The sequence below is a fragment of the Ciconia boyciana genome, chromosome 1, assembly GCF_034638445.1.
Source record: "Ciconia boyciana chromosome 1, ASM3463844v1, whole genome shotgun sequence".
NCBI lineage: Eukaryota > Metazoa > Chordata > Aves > Ciconiiformes > Ciconiidae > Ciconia > Ciconia boyciana.
The window spans coordinates 47,441,721-47,460,474 of NC_132934.1; the positions used below are offsets into that span (position 1 = coordinate 47,441,721).

Genomic DNA, 18,754 nt, shown 5'->3' on the forward strand with positions numbered 1-18,754 from the left:
GTAGTATGTTTTGTAGAACTTTGGTAATGATCTTGTACCAAGTTTATCTTCTTAAATACTTTAATTATTTTAAGTATTTAACTAATGCTTTAAGTATTTCATGTTGAAGAAATTACTAGTCTTACTGTGTAGTCAGAGACAGCTAGAGTTTGTTAGAACCTTAAGCAAATATATGCATTGGTTTAAATATTTTTAGGAATTTGTTGAATTAACAGGAGTAGGAGTAATGTTGTGTAATGGGCAATCAAATGTACAGCTAATGCACAGTGAGTTGTGTATTTAGGCCGTGTGGATTTGGCTTCCAATTTATCCATTCATATTTTGTCCAATAGCACTGAAGTTGCACAAGCAGAGGAAGAGTTGGAATCTTTTTACTCTTGTAAGATTTGATTCTGTATGTTCTCAAAAATCTAGAAAGTTCTTAGTTGAACTTCACTAGAGGAAATAGTTATATAGGTAAAGAGTCTCTTCACAATAAAACCTTATAAAAGCTGCACCTTTCAAGAATGATGAACAGGAAGGAAAATTCTGTTATTCAAACTATAATCTTAGGACCTGATTTTTCCAGGCTCCCAAGAGAATTGATCTTATTTCTCCTTTTTCTCTTGGATTGCTGACCTAGAATTGACATCGTGCTCCTCTAAAAATAGTGCCAGATTACAGATCTCTGCATCTATCTATGCTATCAAAGGAAAACGTTTTTGGGATTCCAAAAGTACCTGCTACCTAATATAATGAACAAATACTGTCCAAATACAGACAGCCTTCTGAATCTGTAACAATTAGTTCATATTTGCTCTTACTTATCCTCATCGTTTAGATGGTGTAACACAAAAAGCTAATGAGAGCCAGACTTCATAGATTAATGTTGCTTCAGTCTAGCACCTTCCGTTATATTGATAAAAGTATCTATACTTAAAAGTTTCTGTTTTCCTAAATTCTCTCTAGGCACTGTGGTTTGTTGGTTTGAATCTAAGTTTGGGTTTTGTTGCTGTAGTTCTAATCTAAATTTTAAAATTACTGTTATTTTTATATTAGCTTTCATAGTTTCCCGATAAAATTGGATTATTAAGGCTATTACAGGATTTATAACAAAATTGCCTCAAATCCTCTAAAATTTTAGGCTTCATATGCCTCCAACCACATGGAAAATTAATAGTGAAATGCATGACCTAGTGCCTATTTCAAACAGACTGAAACCTTTTAAAAAAATCAGAATAAAATAAGCAATCTAATATATTTGAGTATATTTTAAATACTGCCAAAAAAAGAAAAATGCCATTAAGATTTATAAATGCTGAAACTGGTTTTCAGAGTAATTACTATTCACTGTAAGAATATGGAAACATGTAAGGATACTTGAAACTACAAGGTAGTTCAGAAAATAATAGAGGGAATATATATTTTTAAAACCATTCTTACAGTCTGAAACACATGTAAAAACATTTTTGTCTTTTTTCAGAATTGCCTCTTCTATTGATCCTGCACAGGGACAATGCTGGTATTTTAATCAGTTGATGAAACTTAGTATTAAACATCGATATGCACATGAGTACGGTGAATTAAACATTACTGACAGAGATGGACCAGAAGCACTGCAAAATCATTTAAAGCAAACATCCACTGGCTGCCTACAGGAAAATAACCTCTTTATCATGGGTGCCACAGAAAATAAACAGGTCTTGTTGGATCCTTCCGAAAGATGGATTACTACTGGCCATATTCAGGCCACATTCGTTAACTCCTCCATACCTGTGCACCAAAAGGAAAATAAAGAAGATCAGAGAGTGAAGCAGAAGAGCACTGAATCTTGTATTAATTACAGTGGGAAGAGCAAAGGCAACAATAACATGTCAGCCCAACTCACATTGCAACAGTCAGTGATAGTAGCAAGTCATATGGGAAGAGATCTTCAGCATTTTGAGAATGATACAGAAAGGTAAGAAAGACAGATGTCAGATTGCTTTCAAATAGATTATGCAGATAGGCAATAGGAGGAGGATTTCTTGTTTAAAACAGAGGCACAGAACTTGTAGTAAGAAAATGGTATTTTTAGGCTTATTAGACAATAAAGAGTTATTTTAAGGTGATGCACGCTAGACTTCCAGATTAACAACAATTCTTAGTAGTATTCTGTCCATTGGTATATTAGAATATAGATAAGTATGTACTTAAAATTATTTAAAAATACTGTATAGTAAGAGAATTTGAAAACTTTCTCTTGGTCTCGTACCTTTTCCTTCTTTTGTTTGCAATAAACTTACAAAACCAATTCAATGTCACATACAATGTTAGGGATGAAAATGCTGGATGGTTTGCAGGAATTTGGGGGCAGTTTAAACTACAAACTAGTGTAAGGCTTTTTTGCTATACTATTCAAGATTCATCTGTGTAGAGTTTACAGTCAGTATCGTTTAGAAGGCAAGAGGGAAAAGTTGCTTAAATCTACCATCCTACTTCCTTGACCTTAGGCCAGTCTCCTGCTGTTGTGATGACTGAAGAGCTAACAGCCTGCCCTGCCCTTGGTACTCCTCCAACATGCCTCAACCTGCTTCTTAGAAGCAGGGGTGAGGGGCCAGTTCAACTTGTTCTGTGCCACCAAGTATTATCCCGCATGAAACAGACTGGTTTATTACCTCTTTGGAATGCATTTGCTGCTGGTTTGTACGGTTCTGGATGTATGGTCAGGGAAAACAGAAGCTGAAATTTTTGCCCTATATATACAAAAATTCAGTTAAGATTTCATAAGAATTCAGTTTCAAAAATACGTGTCTTGAGAACACTATGAAGAACAAGCATGGAAGGTGTGCTTCTTCATGCTGTTTAGACTTAGGGTAAATGGGCAGTAGTGCTTCGTAGGTATTTAACACACTAATAATTTGTCATAAAATTTATTATTCAGGAAGATCATAGAATTCATCATTGCCTCTCGGGAAGCTGAAAGTAAGAATACAGTAGTCTATTATGGAAGAGGAATGCTTCAGAGAAATCTTTTTGAAATAGTTCATTTAGAGTTTTTAGTTAATGTTTTAAATGCGTTCTGTAAGTCTTTTTTTGGACAGTTTTCTCCAATGCAGAGTACAAACCATTAGAGGGGGGTTTTTTGTTTTTTAACTCAGCTACTGCTTTTTATAGATGCAAAGCTTATAAATAAACCATGTTCTGGGGTTGGTAAGCTTAATAAACACATTTTAGGAAAAAAAATTCTGGCTTAATCTCTGAAGTGTGCTTTTTTGCTGAAAAGTATTCCTCTATTAAGTAGATGCACTGCACAAGGAAAGAAAATATGTAAAGATTGGGGAATTTAGATGCCTTTTCTTAAACTCACTGTCCAATTGAAATGAGAATTTTGTGGAGAAAAGGATTCCAAGATATTAAAGTCATAATGCAGAGCTGCCATTAAACTTTTTTATTAAACTGCCATTAAACTGCCATCAGTATAAATAATTGAACATATATTTAGAAAGCTCAATCACTGAACAAATTAAATAGTCTGTAATCAGTGCTTGTTAAATGATGAGCAGATTAGAAGATGTACACATATAACCAGTGGTCAGTAGTGTTAAACTGAAGGGTAAAAGTAGGCAAAAGATGACATTGCACTTTCTCAGTTTTTCCTGTCTGCTCTATTGGAGATATATGTCTCATGTAGTTTTCAGCATTTAGCTCTCTAGTGTTTTGGGTTTTTTTTATATGGACAGTGGAGATAAGTGGACCCCTCCAATAGTTTATTCAGTCATTGTTAAACCTCTTCTGCTCCTAATCCTTAGAGGAGACTCTTCCTCTCCAGTGAATATACAGGGAACAGAGCCCAGCAGAGATTAGTCCTCTTATATAATTGGATTTCCAAAGTTATGTGATGTGGATATCCTCCAGTGTTTCTGAATATATGTCACATCTGGATTGTAATTTCTTTACAGTTTAATGGCAGAGCCTTCCATTTGTCTCAATGCATAGTGCTATGTTTTATGGTTATAGTTTGGCAGCTATGATAATCCAGTTGTACTGGTGAGGCTATGTCATTCATAAATGTATTTATTTCTCTACGAGGCTACATATGGCAGCATCAGTGATCCAGTCCCTTTGGCGGCAGTACCATGCCAGGAGGAAAACTGACTGCACCAAAACAGAGAATCAACAGTTTATAGAAGCTTTGAGACAGAAGCATGAAGCTGCCACAGTGATCCAGGTTGGTCTATGGTATTCTCTTTACTTATTTTGCAAGTTTAATTAAAAAAAAAAATCTTACTAGTTTTGTGTACTTGTAATCTTCTCTCTATTTTGGTTTATGATTTTATTAATAGTTTCATAATTAAACATTTTTTGTTGTATTTAATCAGCATAACCTTGATGTCTCTAAAAGAGAGCCTTCTTTACAAAAAGTTTTATAGAAGCATAAAAATATTTTCCCTTTTTTCACCAAGTATTTCCCTGAATTAGTTTTGCTTGATTTAATTCTAATATTATGTTTAAGACATATTGTGCCCATGTTCTTGCTGGGGTATGTCTATGCTATTAAACTAATAGACGCTGCGTAATTGGTACATCATGTCTGATATCTGTACAACTAACTACTCTTCCCATCTCTTCTACCCTACCTATCCATCTCTTTCCTCTCTCCCCATCTCCCAAAAACAAGATTGCCTCATCCATACTGCCATTGGGAACAGACCATGGCCTAGGCTGTCCTATGGTAGATACTGAGCTAACAGTTAAACAGAATGGATTACTATGTGCAACAATTGAAGTCCATGCCTTGGCTTTGTTTAGTTTGCTAACCAGATATAGTATTTACCTGCCAAGTTGCCAGGGTTCATGAGTTTTTCTACGTTTTTAAGCAAATGGACCCTCTATTGATTTCAGATTTCAAGTTAACTTAAAAACATTCAATATTGTAAGTGTTCTATAAAAATGTCAGCAGCGCCAAAGTGATTTAGGAGCCTAAGTTCCATTTTCAGACTGAAAATCCAAGTAATTCATTAGTATCTATTCAACAAATGGGCAGTAGTAAATTGTTTAGTAAATGTGCATACTAAGAAACAGGACAAGTGCAGAATCAAATTACCACAGCAGTCAGTTTTCTGGGAAGATGAGCTAAAATTTTTTTCTGGAGCATAGTGTGTAGCTGGTATATTAACAGTTGATCTCCATAAACTTATTTAATCCATTTTTGAACTTACTTATATATTTGGCCTCTACTCTATATTAAAGTCATGAGTTTAACAAATGTATATAGTGATTAAAATGTGCTTATTTTCGTTTGTTTCAGACCTGATAATTTTCAAAGTTAGTATGAAAATAAAGTCTTTCACTATTTATCTTCTGTGCATTTTATGGATTTTTAGATCTCTCTTATATCCATCCTTACATTCACTCTTTTGTAAATAAAAGTTTAGTCCATTTAGTATCTTTTCATGTTACTCTGTACTTCTTTTTATCTTTTTGTCCCTCTCTGAACCTTTACCTCATTCTATTATAACCTTTTTTAAAGAAGTGACTAGAACTGAATTCCATAGGCACATATATCATGAATTTGTACAGTAAGACAGTTTTCATCTTGTTTCTTAAAAACTACTAACATATAATTTTTCTTTTTGATCATGACTGAGCACTGACCTGGTGCTTTCATAGATCTGTGTTAACAGCTGCCTTACAGTTTATCCTTCTGCATATACCATTAGGATTGCTTTTCTCCTTTGCATTTCTAAAAACTAATTGTATTTGTTGAATGAAATTTCCTAAAAATTAATAAGCTAAACGTTAAGCCAGAATATTAGATTTACCCTTCTTATTTTAGTGCCTTCATTGCAAAGCCATTAAATGTGGACAACACTACATCTTTCAGGACAGTGGAAATTTTTTGCATGGTGTTTTAAATGCTTAGGGCATCTTGAACTCTAGATGTCAAACACTGATTTGGGGGAAAAATTGCTGTCCTTAATTTAGTTTTCTCAATTCCATCTATGTAATTTTGATCTCTGAAGTGTTTTCCTGGATCTGATTCTATGGCTTGGCATGTGTTCCTAACACCCTTCTTCTTTTTCTAGCACTTAATTCCTGATGTGCTCCTTTTTCTTAGATATGATTATGCCTACTGGTAATATTTTTTTAAATAAAGATCCTAGACAGTTAAGAAAGAGTAACTGACCTAGGTCAATTGCATGAGATGTCTCCAAGAATTGCTACTTGTAAACTAGAAGACATTTAGTACAAGTGTATTTTTATTCTCAGTAATTTGAAAGTTGACACTCAGCTTTTTCTTATGTAGCCTTTCCTTTCAGTTTATAATAGTCCCTGAAGGAATTGTCAAATAATTAATTAGTTGACCCAGGTTTGTAGTTGAGGGAGTTTCAGGATTCCTTTCTGCTTACTTGTGGAGAGCCTCTTGAGTACTCTAAGCTTTAGACATATGCTGGCATTTAATTTGTCTTGTAGTTTTAAATGTCACATAAAGTTCAAAAAACAGATCATTGAGCTATTAAACCAAGGCCCAAGATGTTTTATCTTCCTAATGGGATAACATAGAGAATCTGGATTTGGGTTTGATCTATGGCTTTGTATAACATGCTTTAAATTTTTTGTTTAGGCATTTTGGAAGGGTTTTCTTTTGCGAAAGAAACTGGCCAGTGCTCTTGCAGCTGTTAAAAGTGATGAAGTGGAGAATGACTATGAAGAAATAAATGTGGATGATTTCACATTTTCTGAAGTAAGCACAGTCATTAGCATAAAAACTTCATGTAAAAAATAAATATTATTCTTCTTAATCAATTGTGTAGGTGGTGGAAATAAAAGAAATTGAAAGGACTACCAGGGCTAGAATTAACATGTTGGATGTCCAGAAATAAAGAAGCATTTGGTGTATATGTAGCTCATTTAAATGTATTTGTCATGGATTAATTGCTTCCTGTTCTTTGAGATACTCTGGTAGTTACTGTGCTATTAATGTCACACCCACCATAGAACCCCATATATTTCTACAGTTAAAGAACAATCAAATGAGAATAAGGAAATAGCTACTTTTGTTCTAAAATGTTTAGCTTTTTAGTATTTTAGTAAGAGATTATAATGTCAACAATATTTGAGTATTTTGTTCATTCTCATGATAGAATAAGAACAATAATATAGCTAAAAATATAGAAAATATAGCTGAGATTCATTGTTGCAGTGTTCCAGTAAAAAGAACACACCCCCAAAACCAGAGGCGAAGCAGGCTTATTAGGTCTTCTTTTGTCTTATAGGTAAAGTGCTAAAAAGATCACAAGTCTGAATACAGTAGTAAATTATGAACAGAAGTATAGTTAAATCAGAAAAAAACACACTTAGGAGGTCTGTGATACACAAAATCCAGAAATTATTACTAGGAGTTTTTACAAGTTATATAGAGTTAATAATGTCCTTTCCATTTCAAAGGATTGAAATTGTCTCAGAGGTTTCCATTCTAAGAAATAAAAGCAGTCTCCAAAGGAGTTTGAGGAATAATATCACATTCAAAACTGAATTTAGCGATAATTAAGTAAAAAATAAAAATGTCTACGGGATCAATATTGTCATTCAGTAAGCAAGGAAGACAATCCTTAAAGTAATTTTATCTTTTATAGCCTCAAAGGACACAGTCTACATGGAAAGTTCTCGACTCAGTATGTGTAGTAAGGCAGCTGTTGATGACTTACCTATATATTTGACTGGAGCACTGCTTTCTCTAATTGTTCACATTCGTTGGCTTCTTTTTTTTTTTTTTTTTTTTTAATGGTTTCAGGTAAAGCAAAGAAAACTGACAGCAATGTGGCCGTTTGAGACCTAAGAGGATATAACTGAGGGTTTTTTTCATGAACCCTTGTCCCTGAATGTGCTTATTCAGCTGCTGCATCTTTGCAAGAGCCATTAGTCAATATTCCACTGTAATTTTGCAAAGGAGATTGATGCGATAGCCCTGCTACTGGCAGGATTAGATCCTATTTATGATCACATGTTTGTATGGCTCATAGAGAGTTATGAAACCAAATATGTTGTTAGTTGGAGCAGTGCAGTTTACAGTTGATCAGTCTTCAGTCATGCAAGTATCAGCCTTCTTTTGCCACCCCGCTCCCCTTAGAAAATAGTTAGGCTTTGTATGAAACTATTACCAATGACTTGGAGTAATTCTATTTTTTTCTTCTCCCTTTCAGCAGCTATTTTAAGATACATTTTAAGAATTACTGTCTTATTGTAAGAGCATGCAAAATGTTTGAGGCAGGAGTCCCAGGAATCATTTGGTAGACAGGAAATATGTGTGTGTAAACACAGAGATCTGGCTTAAATTTTAGGATTTTTTTTTTCATTTTAATTTGAAATATATACAAAAAAGAACAGTCTCATTAGTTGATGTTCTCTGATCCCTGGCTTCTTTCTAAAATAATAAAAAGCAGAAAGTTGAAGGATTTATTTCTTCACACAGGAAGGAAGTATCTGTTCATATATTAAAAAAGGAAAATATCCTGTTTTGAATTATTGAGCCAGTAGGCCAGAGTCTTATATACTCTAATTCAATTGAGCCGTTCTTGTTACACTCTGTTTGGCCCAAATAATCCTGTGATTTTTTTTTTTTTAAATTGCTAAACTGAAAACTACATGGGCAGTTTTGTTCCATCTGTCTGTCAGCAAGGCAATCGCATTTGGACAGGTGCTCCTGAGGCCAGGGAGAAAAGGAAGGAGTGGGGAAGGCAGGAAAAAAAGGCCAGCTCATTTCAGAGAGGCTTGCACGGTATCACTCTCTGGTGTTGCCACACATTTCTTGGGTTTTTTTCAAACTGTTATTGAGTTTATTAGGAAAAAGGTAAAACATGGTTTTAGGGAGCAATTCTCAGAGAAAGTGTTTAGGTTCAGATCATGACAGGAGAACCATGGGCTGACATTTTAATTGGCACAGCAGGCTCAAAGGCTGAACTGGGGACTGAGAAGTTACTCAAGCCCTTACCTTCTTGTGATTAAAAATATAAGAACATCTCTTTTCTACAGAGCAATGTATGTGATAAATTTACCATGTATATGCCCATGAAGGATATACTTTGTTCAGTGACTGAGCATTTCAGTGTTCAAGATTGATGGCTGTAACTGGAATTATACCCTGCAATATTTGTCTTTTTCTTTTTTTTTTTTTTTTCCAAGCACATATCCTGTCTGTGCTGAAGAGTTTGATTGTGAGAAATGTGTGGCTTAACTATAATGGGGCTACTGGAACTGGAGTGTGAAATAGTGATATATGATACTGCTATATCATGTTATTAACTGTATGCAATACCAGGGAATAATTACTGCAAACTTTTATTAGTATTCTTCTAAAATTTCCATGATTCTTGCCTTACACTTTGTTCTGCCTAGCCCAGACTAGCCATCCTCAGTACGAGGTTGCCTGGTTCCAAGTGTCTTTAGCTGTTCGTTCTCTGCAGTTGAGCAATGCCAAATCGCGAGCACTTTCTACTTCTGCAGCGGCAAGCAGCAGAAGCTTGGAATAGTCTATACTTCCTATTCCCTCCTTTCTGGCCTCAGTGTTTTATAGCAAAGTGCTGAAGCAGAGCCAAATAATGACACATGATATCAGTGGCTATCTGTTGGGCCTCAAACAAGTGTGTAGGGAGGAGTACATATTGCTGGGCTAAGAGATCCCATATGCTAGGGTGTGAAGGAAGAGAAAAATATCTGGACACCATTTTGTACTGCAGATTTCACTGTTGGATACGGTGAGTGAAATGAGAAAGAAGGACAGAAAAATCTTTCCTTATTGCAAACCAATACAAATGTACTAAATTGTGTCCAAAAGTTTTTGGAGTGGTCCACTGTTTTGTGGTGTAGTCATTGTTTGGGTTTTTTTTATACCAGTTTTACGTAGATTTCAGTCATAATGATTTTATTCAGTATTATCTAGCATTCTACAAAATCACAAGTGTGCAAGCACCTATTTAAACCATTTGCAAATATCACAATGTCATTAGGCACCAGTCTTCATTAAATTACTGTTTAATATCTTCATTATAAACTCAAGGTACACAGTGATCTGTGGAAGGTGAGGCTGTAAAACAGCATGGGAAAAACTCTAGTCTTTGCCAAAGATCTTCTGTTTACTTCATTTATGCACATTGAGCAGTGGTATATTTCTAGTACAAGTTTGGCACCATATCACATGAAAAATGGATTGCATGTGATTGAGCTGGAGGAAGGGCCTTTGCCTTGCTTACAATAGCATGAATAGTAATCATGTCACCTGAACAATTACTGGTCTCTTCTTGTATTCATATCAGCTCCTGTATGCTGCCAAAGACATTCAGAGGCAATTGATGGCAGTAGTGTTTTGTGTCTGTTGTATTGTACTATGTCAAACAGGCTATCCCAGATGAGATGAAAGATCTGGCCAACAGATGTCTCAGAAAGTATGAGCCTGGTATTTAGTGATATTTTCATGTCTTTCATGTGGACTTTGGAGAATTCCAGCCTATATGCTCCAGAAGGCTGATCTTAAGGCAACCTTTCATCAGCAGTCCATCCATGTAGCAAATGATCTACAAGGCAGAGCTCACTTTGCCTCTGGTGGACAAAATCTGACAACACATTTGCTTGACACAGCTCTTACTTTCTGTACCATGTAACCATCAACATTGCTGTTTTCTTGATGAGAATATGATGTGAGCCAAATGCAAAATGGCTGAACTTGCCAGAAAGCTGAGACAGTTGAATATGATCAGTTTTAAGACAATTCTTTACTCAGAACAGTCGCCATTGAATAAATTATTGGTTTCCTACACTGAGTCAGCATATGGACATATGTCTTATTCTCATCCAGATAAGTATCCATATTGATGGTTACATGACACAGAAAGGAAGTACTGTATGTTTTTAAACTTCATTTTTTGAATTTAGTTTAAATCAGGGCTATCTAGTAATACTTTTTCAAAAAGAAAATAACTTTGTAAGTTACTTTGTAACAACCAAGCTAAAAAGAAATCCATCACTGCTTCCTCCATCAAAGGGAATAAATCTGTTGCCCTGAGACAAAGTGTTGTTCTGCTTCTGAGCTTGATTATGTAGAATTTTAAAATCCCAGTCTTTTTGACAGCTTTTGAAATTATCGACCAGGAGTTTCCTTCACAGTTTTTTACATATCTGCACTCAGACACGTAGCCATTCCTATTTTTTTGCTTGCTTTCCGTGGCAGCTAGGTAGCAGTTTTCTGCTTTTTTTTCTTTTTTTGGGGGGGGCGGCGGGGGAGAAGAATAAAATCTATCTCATATGTGCTAACTCTTGAAAAGTAAACAGCAATTAGAACAACAATTTCTTTACATCTCCCATCTTTAATATTCTTATCACATGTCCAAACTAGACACATACAATGTTTTGTTTTCTTTTCAGATAATTCTTCATGATGTGGTTTGTCTCAGGCTGTGACCTTGTGATTGTGGGCTTGTGACAGTGATTGTTGTTTTCTGCCTAGTGCCAGGAAATAAGTGTAGCCTATGGATTAGAAGGTCCCCGTAACATTTCTTGTATCTTGACACTCTTACGCATGTCTAGCTCTTGTAATTGCATATAAATGCCAGATCAGGATCTAGCCTTTCTGTAGTGTATACTGCAAAGAATATGATCCTTTTTTCATCAAATTTCTTATAAAGTTACAGTGTTGTAGAAAAGCAAAAAAGTGTATGATGAAAGCTTCATTAGATCCATCCTCTTCTTTTAAAAAGGAGGGGAAAAACTCTCTCCTAAGTAACATATTGGAAGATCAATCTTTTCAGTGAGTGTGTATCAACAATCTCTTGATATGATCCTGCTTCTTCAGCTGCGATGTTAATGAATCACATTCCATTCTCAGTCTGTGGCATCATCAGATACATAAAGCCTCTTTTCTACCTCTTTCAGCAACGACGCTTATCTCAAAGACTGAAATCTTGGTTTCTAGTTATCTGATAGGTATCCCAGCCTTCGAAGTAGGTTGTTTCAGTCAGTATCTGATAAAATAAACACAAACACAGCTATTAGGAGTTGTGGCTGTTGCTAACACCCCAGCTTCACAGCTTATGCAGAATGTGCTCTGATTGCTTTCTGGCCTTCCACCATGAGATCTCAGTTCTTAATGCCACCTGAAATGCTTTTAATTTTTAAACAGAAACTATCTTCATGGCTTGTCTCGGTCTAATTCTTGGTTAAATAGCCATATTCAAACAAATGCTTTCCAAAGGAAAGCCCACTAATGATGCATGACACTAAAGATATCATTTGGAACCTGTATTTAGCTAAATGGTATAGTATTTTTCTAAATTATATTTAGCTTGTAAGACATATCAAAGTATAATGATGTCATTAATTATACTTCCTAGTCTTATTTGTCTAAAGACAAGCATCAGAATTGAATAAACAGGCCAAGCAATGGAAAAATGTATAAAAGTAAAAAAGTCTTAGTTCTGCACAGTTTTAGACTCGTTACTGTAGCCTCAAAGGAAAATCGTTCTAAGCCAAATACATCATTGTAAATGGAAGTAATAATAGAGCCATCAGTTCTTCTCAGTGAGTACATTTGCATCTGGAGTCTCTTGCAAACTAAGCTAAGGATCCCAAATCATTGAATACAACTTCCCTAAGTTCTTTAATTTTTGTGTAATGTTAAAACTGACATTTTAGTGTAGGTATAGATTGTGTTTAAAGGATCTAGTTAAATGTCTGATATTTAGCATGTCCACATACATTGATTTCCATTGAAAAAGATTTTTTAGTAATGCCTATTTACAAATTTCAGGTGCTCTCCTAACTGACCTGTCTGTGCTCTGTGAGAATAGGCCATTGATGCAGCCAATATTGTAATTGAGTTAAACAGCAGTACTTTTGGAGGAACCAAAGAGGAAAGTGAGATTTCAGCTTCCTTTCTCCTCCACACTTAAATCCATACATGTCTCATTGCCTGGAGCTTGAAGTCCTTTTAGTTTAGAACATAGCAGATGTTAATCCAACCACAGCACAGCTTAACTCACCCAAACATATACAAGTCCCAGGGAACAGATGGATGCATCTAAGGAGGTTGAACAAGCTTCCTGATGTCATTTTGAGGTCACTGTCATCTTTGAAAGGTCATGACAACTGAGGGAGGTTACTGGTGACTGGAAAAGGGCAGACATCACACCCATCTTTAAGCAAGGCAAGAAGAAAGATCCAGGGAACTAGAGCCCAATCAACCTTATCTCAGTTCCTGGGGAGGTTGTGGAGCAAATCCTCTCAGAAGCCATTTCTAAACCCATGAAAGATGATTGGGAGCAGCCAGCATGGGTTTACCAAGGGCTGATCAACTTCATTGCTTTCTATCACAAGGTGACTGGCACAATTAGTAAGGGGAGGGCAGTGCATATTGTATGCCTTTATTTTAGCAAGACTGTTGACAGTCTCCCACAGTCTTATTCTCAAAATTTGTTGAGGTATGGGCTGGACAAGTAGACCATAAGGTGAGTGGCAAATTGACTGGACTGCCAGCCTCAAGTAATTGTGTTCTGTGGTGCAAAATCCAACTTGTGGACAGTAATGAATGGAGCCCATCATGGATGGTAGGGGGACCAAAATAGTTAACATTTTAATTGACAACCTGTATGATGGAACAGAGTGCAGTCTCACCAAGTGTGCAGATGATACCAAATTGGAGGCAGCAGTCGGTATGCTGGAGAACCAGGGTGTTCTTTAGAGCCGCCTGCACAGGCTAGATAAACAGGCTGACCAGAGCCTCATCATGTTCGACAAAAGCAAGTGCAAAGTCCAATATATGGGCTAGAGTCACCCCATGAAACGCTGTTGGCCAGGGACTGACTGTCTAGAAAGCAGCAACACAGAAAAGGATCTAGGGTCCTAATGGACTTTCTTCGCCATGCAATTCTTGAGTTTCTAATAGTGGAAACAGAGAAGGGGGAAAAAAAACCCCCATACCCTATAACACAATCTTAATTTAGCTAAAAACTATTTAACTTTATGTCTAGTTTGTCCTTGGAGTGGGCTAAGGAATCCTAAATGCTAAATACTGTTAAAACCATCTCCCGGTTCTCAGTCTAGTAATTTTGTTTGTATGGAAAATACTGTAAAATTTATTTTTATATGGAAATAGCAGTAGCTATTGATCATTTCACAAATCTGAGTTTACAATAGGAAAACATCCCAAAGAATCAGCTCCTGAAACTCTTGAATTTCCTGGAGTGTAGCAGTGCAGGTCCCAAAAGATTTTAAGGTGTTGAGACTACAGTTATGAATCAACAAATTTCAACTTGCAGATTCATTTGTGCATAATTTATTTCAAATAGAAGAGTTAGTGCTAGGAACATCTAAGGAGGACATTATAAGTGAAGCTGAGAGATTATTAAGACATATCTTTAGAAGCAAGCATTTTTAGTGTAATTAGAGATTTGTTATCAGTTTCAAAAAATATGTGCTTACAACTTAGTCCTTCTTTGCTCTTTATCTTCAAATACTATTTTGTTCTTATTTTTGAAATAGGGTCCTTTAAACAAAAAGGAAAAGTTGTCCTGAAATTGCATCAAATTCCCCATGTGACATGAACTTTGAAACACATTAAAGGTTAGATGACTATAAACTTGTGAGTAGTCTATTTTTTATTACCCTGTGCTTCTGCATAACTTCCCTTCCTTTGACAAAACTGCAAGCTGAAGTACAGCTTTCTTTTCTATTGGGTTTTTAGTATTCATTCCCCAAATTTGATAGAATATTTTGGGTTATCTTTGTTTGAAATTGTGTGTTCTCTGAATGTACAATATTTAAGGGGTGGGGATGAGGGGTCCCTTGCCTGTTTTGCTTGTTGGGTTTTTTAATTCATTACCCCTTGAAAGTTTTGTTTGTTTGTTTTCACAGAGGTAGAAGGACTTGGAAAAAGGCTTATAGGGACATACCAGCTAAAGTTTGTGTAGTATGGCAGAGTCAGAGAGGGGAAGACCTGAAGATTCTTGTCATTTTAATGGGGAAAGACTGCATCTGGGGTCTTAGAGCCATTTGAGGGGTGGTCTGAAGGTGCCAGGAGCCTGATGTTTATTGAGGTGGGTGGGTATATAGATCTCAAAAGATTTTTGAAGCATACATTTCTGATGCTTACTTGAACCATGTCTAACCTCTGAAGCTGAGGTTACCATTTACCATCTGTATTTTTTATTCCTGTATTCAAAAAAAGATGTAGGACCCAGAGTTTCCTTTGAACACTGTCAGGCTTAAGATAAAAATGCATTTCTAGAAAAGTTTGGGTCGTGTAGGTCATGAATGACTGACATGAACTACAATAAGATTCAGACTTTTGGGGAGTTAATTATGTATGTATATGTTCAACCTTTTTTGTGAATGAAAACTTTTAGGGTCTCTGAAATTTTCATTATTCATTTACTTTTGTGTATTCTGAAATAAATAATTTCCATAGTTTTAGTCATATGTATTTAGAGAAATCACATAGGTACTTATATTAAATATAAATACATATATATATATATGTATTAGAATTTGAGAGAACAGTTAATTTTCTGAGGTTATTAAACAGATGGAAAAATGACATTTGGAGAAGACATTCCCCAATAAAATTTTATTGAATGTTTTTCTTAACAGATTTGTGATTTTTCCAGTAATTGTCAATATTTCCTTCTTATAAATGGACAACTACACAACTATGCTTGTCCTCTAATTTTCCTACACGAATGTGCTCTAATAATTAACCAGCTTTTGTAAGTCTTTAAAATCTCTTGGGGTCAATTAATCGTTGTGATGTTTCTCTGGAATCCATATGATACTTGCTACTTTTTTTGGCTTGAAACATTGTTTGGTTTTAGCAATCGTAAGAATGCAGCCATGCCCAGCTTTCCTTCCTAATTCTCTTGTTTTATATAAAGACAGGGTTGAAAAAGAAGCATTGCCAAAGGTTAAAATAACCTTTATTAGGGTGCTAACCTATTTATCTTCACCACATAAAATACGTGAAAAAGCATGAAAGAGAAATCCAGAGAAAAAGGCTATTTTTCCTGCTGCTTGCAGTTCAAGGATCCGTTTTCTATAAAACTTATATCCACTAAACTAATTTAAAAGAAGTCTGTATACAGTTTTTTATAAAATTGGTCAAATCAACACATTTACATATAGTTTTAAAATGGCAGAGCTTAGACTGAATTTTTGTGGTATTGGAAATGGAATAATAATGCAACTAATAGATGAATCAGTTAAGGATGTTCATATTTGATACTGTCTTAGCTTTGGAATTTTTTTAGAAAGTCTGACTCTGAATTGACTTTCAACTTCCTACATTGAACTAAGCCTTATGCATGAACTTGAGTTTCTCCGGAAAGCTAGCCCATAGAGTAATCTGATTCCTAAAAAGGCTGGATGAAAGAAAAGGCTAAATACACAAAAATATTCAGATCTTTAATTTCAAAATAAGTTTTCAATCACAGTCTATCAAAAATATATAAATGAGCATAGAAAAGTGATGTAGTCCTTCTGTATCAGCTATAAGAGCTAAAAATTTGTGACTTCTTAAGAAGTTTGTCAAAACTTACGTATGCTTTTAGAGAAGAAACTTCCAGCAAAGAATAGTTAGGCCTTGGCAGAAATGAAGTTTAGTTTAAAAACAAATGAAAGATGTTGTCCTGGAGTAGCATGATATTTGAATGAAGTACACCATAGAGTGAAATATGTTTGGCAGGAATCAAGAGAGAAAGTTACAGCTTTCTGCCAGATGAAAGACAGTACAGTGTGGCTGGCTGTGGTATGCCCTTTTCTATTGTGAGTATCCACAGGGTTAACCTTCAGCATATGATCCTTCTCCCTGACCACTCTCCCTCCCAGTCTCTGAGCAATTATTTAACCTACAGGATGTTTAACACTAGGAAAAGTAGTTCTTCATGTGGCATGTACTGCCCAAAAAGAAATTTTGTCAGCTTATTTGAAATAGTCATAGAATGCTGTTGAACGTTCTGCCTTGGATTAAAGTACTGTCTTTCACTTGTCTTTTTGTTTTAACTTTTTGTTTTATTTTCTTGGAGTGAACTAGGCTTTAACTGCACTATTCAAATATACTCACTAAAAACTAGGAAAGTAGAAATCAAGGACTATCACCACCCTGAAGAACTTTATTTAAACTAGTATTCTATAGAGGAAAACTAGTGGAAAGATTCTTTCCAATTTGTTTATTTATTTACTCCTATTACATATTATTCTTATTAAAAATGTATTTGAATAGAGAGAGGGCAGATGATACTTTGTAAAATCTGGTTGAAAAAGGGCCATTCTGACTGAGAATGTCAAATAATGGCCTGCCTCACTGAGGGGAGCAGAAGTCCAGAAAAACAGGTTAAACAAAACCAGGCAGGTGAACTGGAGGGTGAATCTTTTTTTAAAAGCAAGGAATTCCACACACTATTTCTGTGAAATGGTAATGTGGAAATTTTTAATAAAAGATGCTTGGTTTTTTTTCCCCTCCCATTCCTCCTGTTGTAATGCTCAGGGACCAGTCATGACTCTGAGTTCAGAGTGAGTTTTGGATATTAATTTTCTTCTGCTTGTTTATATTCTGTTGGGTAATTTTCCCATTTTTATCTTAAGATACCATATAAATAAAAGCACTACATAAATACCAATAAAACAATTTGTCTGGCCAAACCATTGCTGTCCTGCAGTGAGTGAGTCAATGAGGAAATGAAGAAAGGAAAGAGGTATAAAGAGTTAGTTCTCCCTAATTTTCCCAAATCATTTCACAGTTTTGTCAGGTGATGGTTAATCTTGTGATTCTGAGGTCCACCATGTTTAGAAACATGGGGCAGCTTCAGCTCCCATGGCAGCCGAGATGTTGGCCTTTCAGAGTTAAACTACACCACTTCAGCAGTTACATGCTCTGAGCTGTGTAAATGATTTGCATTCTTTCTGGATCAACATAGAGATGACCTTGCAAACACACTGACTAGATGGTTGTATTTGACATAAGAAGTTGGATTACTGTTTTAAGTTGAGGAATCTTTTCCTAGATGTTAGCAGAAAGTCCTTAAACCACCAGTTTCCAGGGTCTGAAAGAATATACCAAGGGAAGGATTGTCCTTGACATGTTCAGCTTCTTTCTTTCTTTCTTTCCATAAGCATCTTCTACTGAACTCTTCTAGAAGTAGAGTACTGATGTAGATAGATATTTGGTCTGACCCAGAACAGAGTTGTTATATATCAAATGCTGGCCTTTCTTTTCAGCCTGTATTGTTAATGCCTTCTTGCATCCTTTGCTTCTAACCATAATACAGTTTTGGGGATTGGTTTGGTTTTTGTTATACTCTTGTGATCCTCCTTGATCTAAGAGAGATGAAGGGCAATATGTGATAGCATTATTCACAGTTTGGACAGTTGCTTGTAGAAGTGCTTTAAAGCTGAGTTTGACACTGTGTCCTGTGACGTATTTTTTGTTCCTGGTTTAAATAAGACTCAGAACAGCCCAAATTACATGTATAGTCGTTATAAAAGTTTATGTGGCTCCAGAATGTAATCCAGATAAAAAATGTATAAAAAATGACTAGAATTGAATTGTATAAATAACGTTTGCACTAAAACTCTGCTTTTCAGTATCTTTTTCATTCCCCATTAAAGTTAGTAGAACCATTCTCACTGACTTTGGTGGTTGTAGGATTGGATTCTGTTTCCAAGACCACAGAAGTTTAATGTTTGTTGGTAAATAGTCATTACATTTTGCAAAGGAAGGGATAGAGTAAATATTTGAAAAATGAAGGAATAACAA

General features: G+C 35.5%; 1 protein-coding gene across 1 annotated transcript in view; it reads left to right on the forward strand.

The window, feature by feature from the left end:
* Window positions 1–18,754, forward strand: part of LRRIQ1 (leucine rich repeats and IQ motif containing 1) — a 113,423-nt gene that overhangs the window by 36,023 nt on the left and 58,646 nt on the right. The window contains exons 17-19 of the mRNA XM_072881578.1: window positions 1,463–1,939; window positions 4,051–4,189; window positions 6,587–6,706. Of these exons, the coding sequence (XP_072737679.1) occupies window positions 1,463–1,939; window positions 4,051–4,189; window positions 6,587–6,706 (736 nt within the window). The remainder of the gene's footprint in view (window positions 1–1,462; window positions 1,940–4,050; window positions 4,190–6,586; window positions 6,707–18,754) is intronic.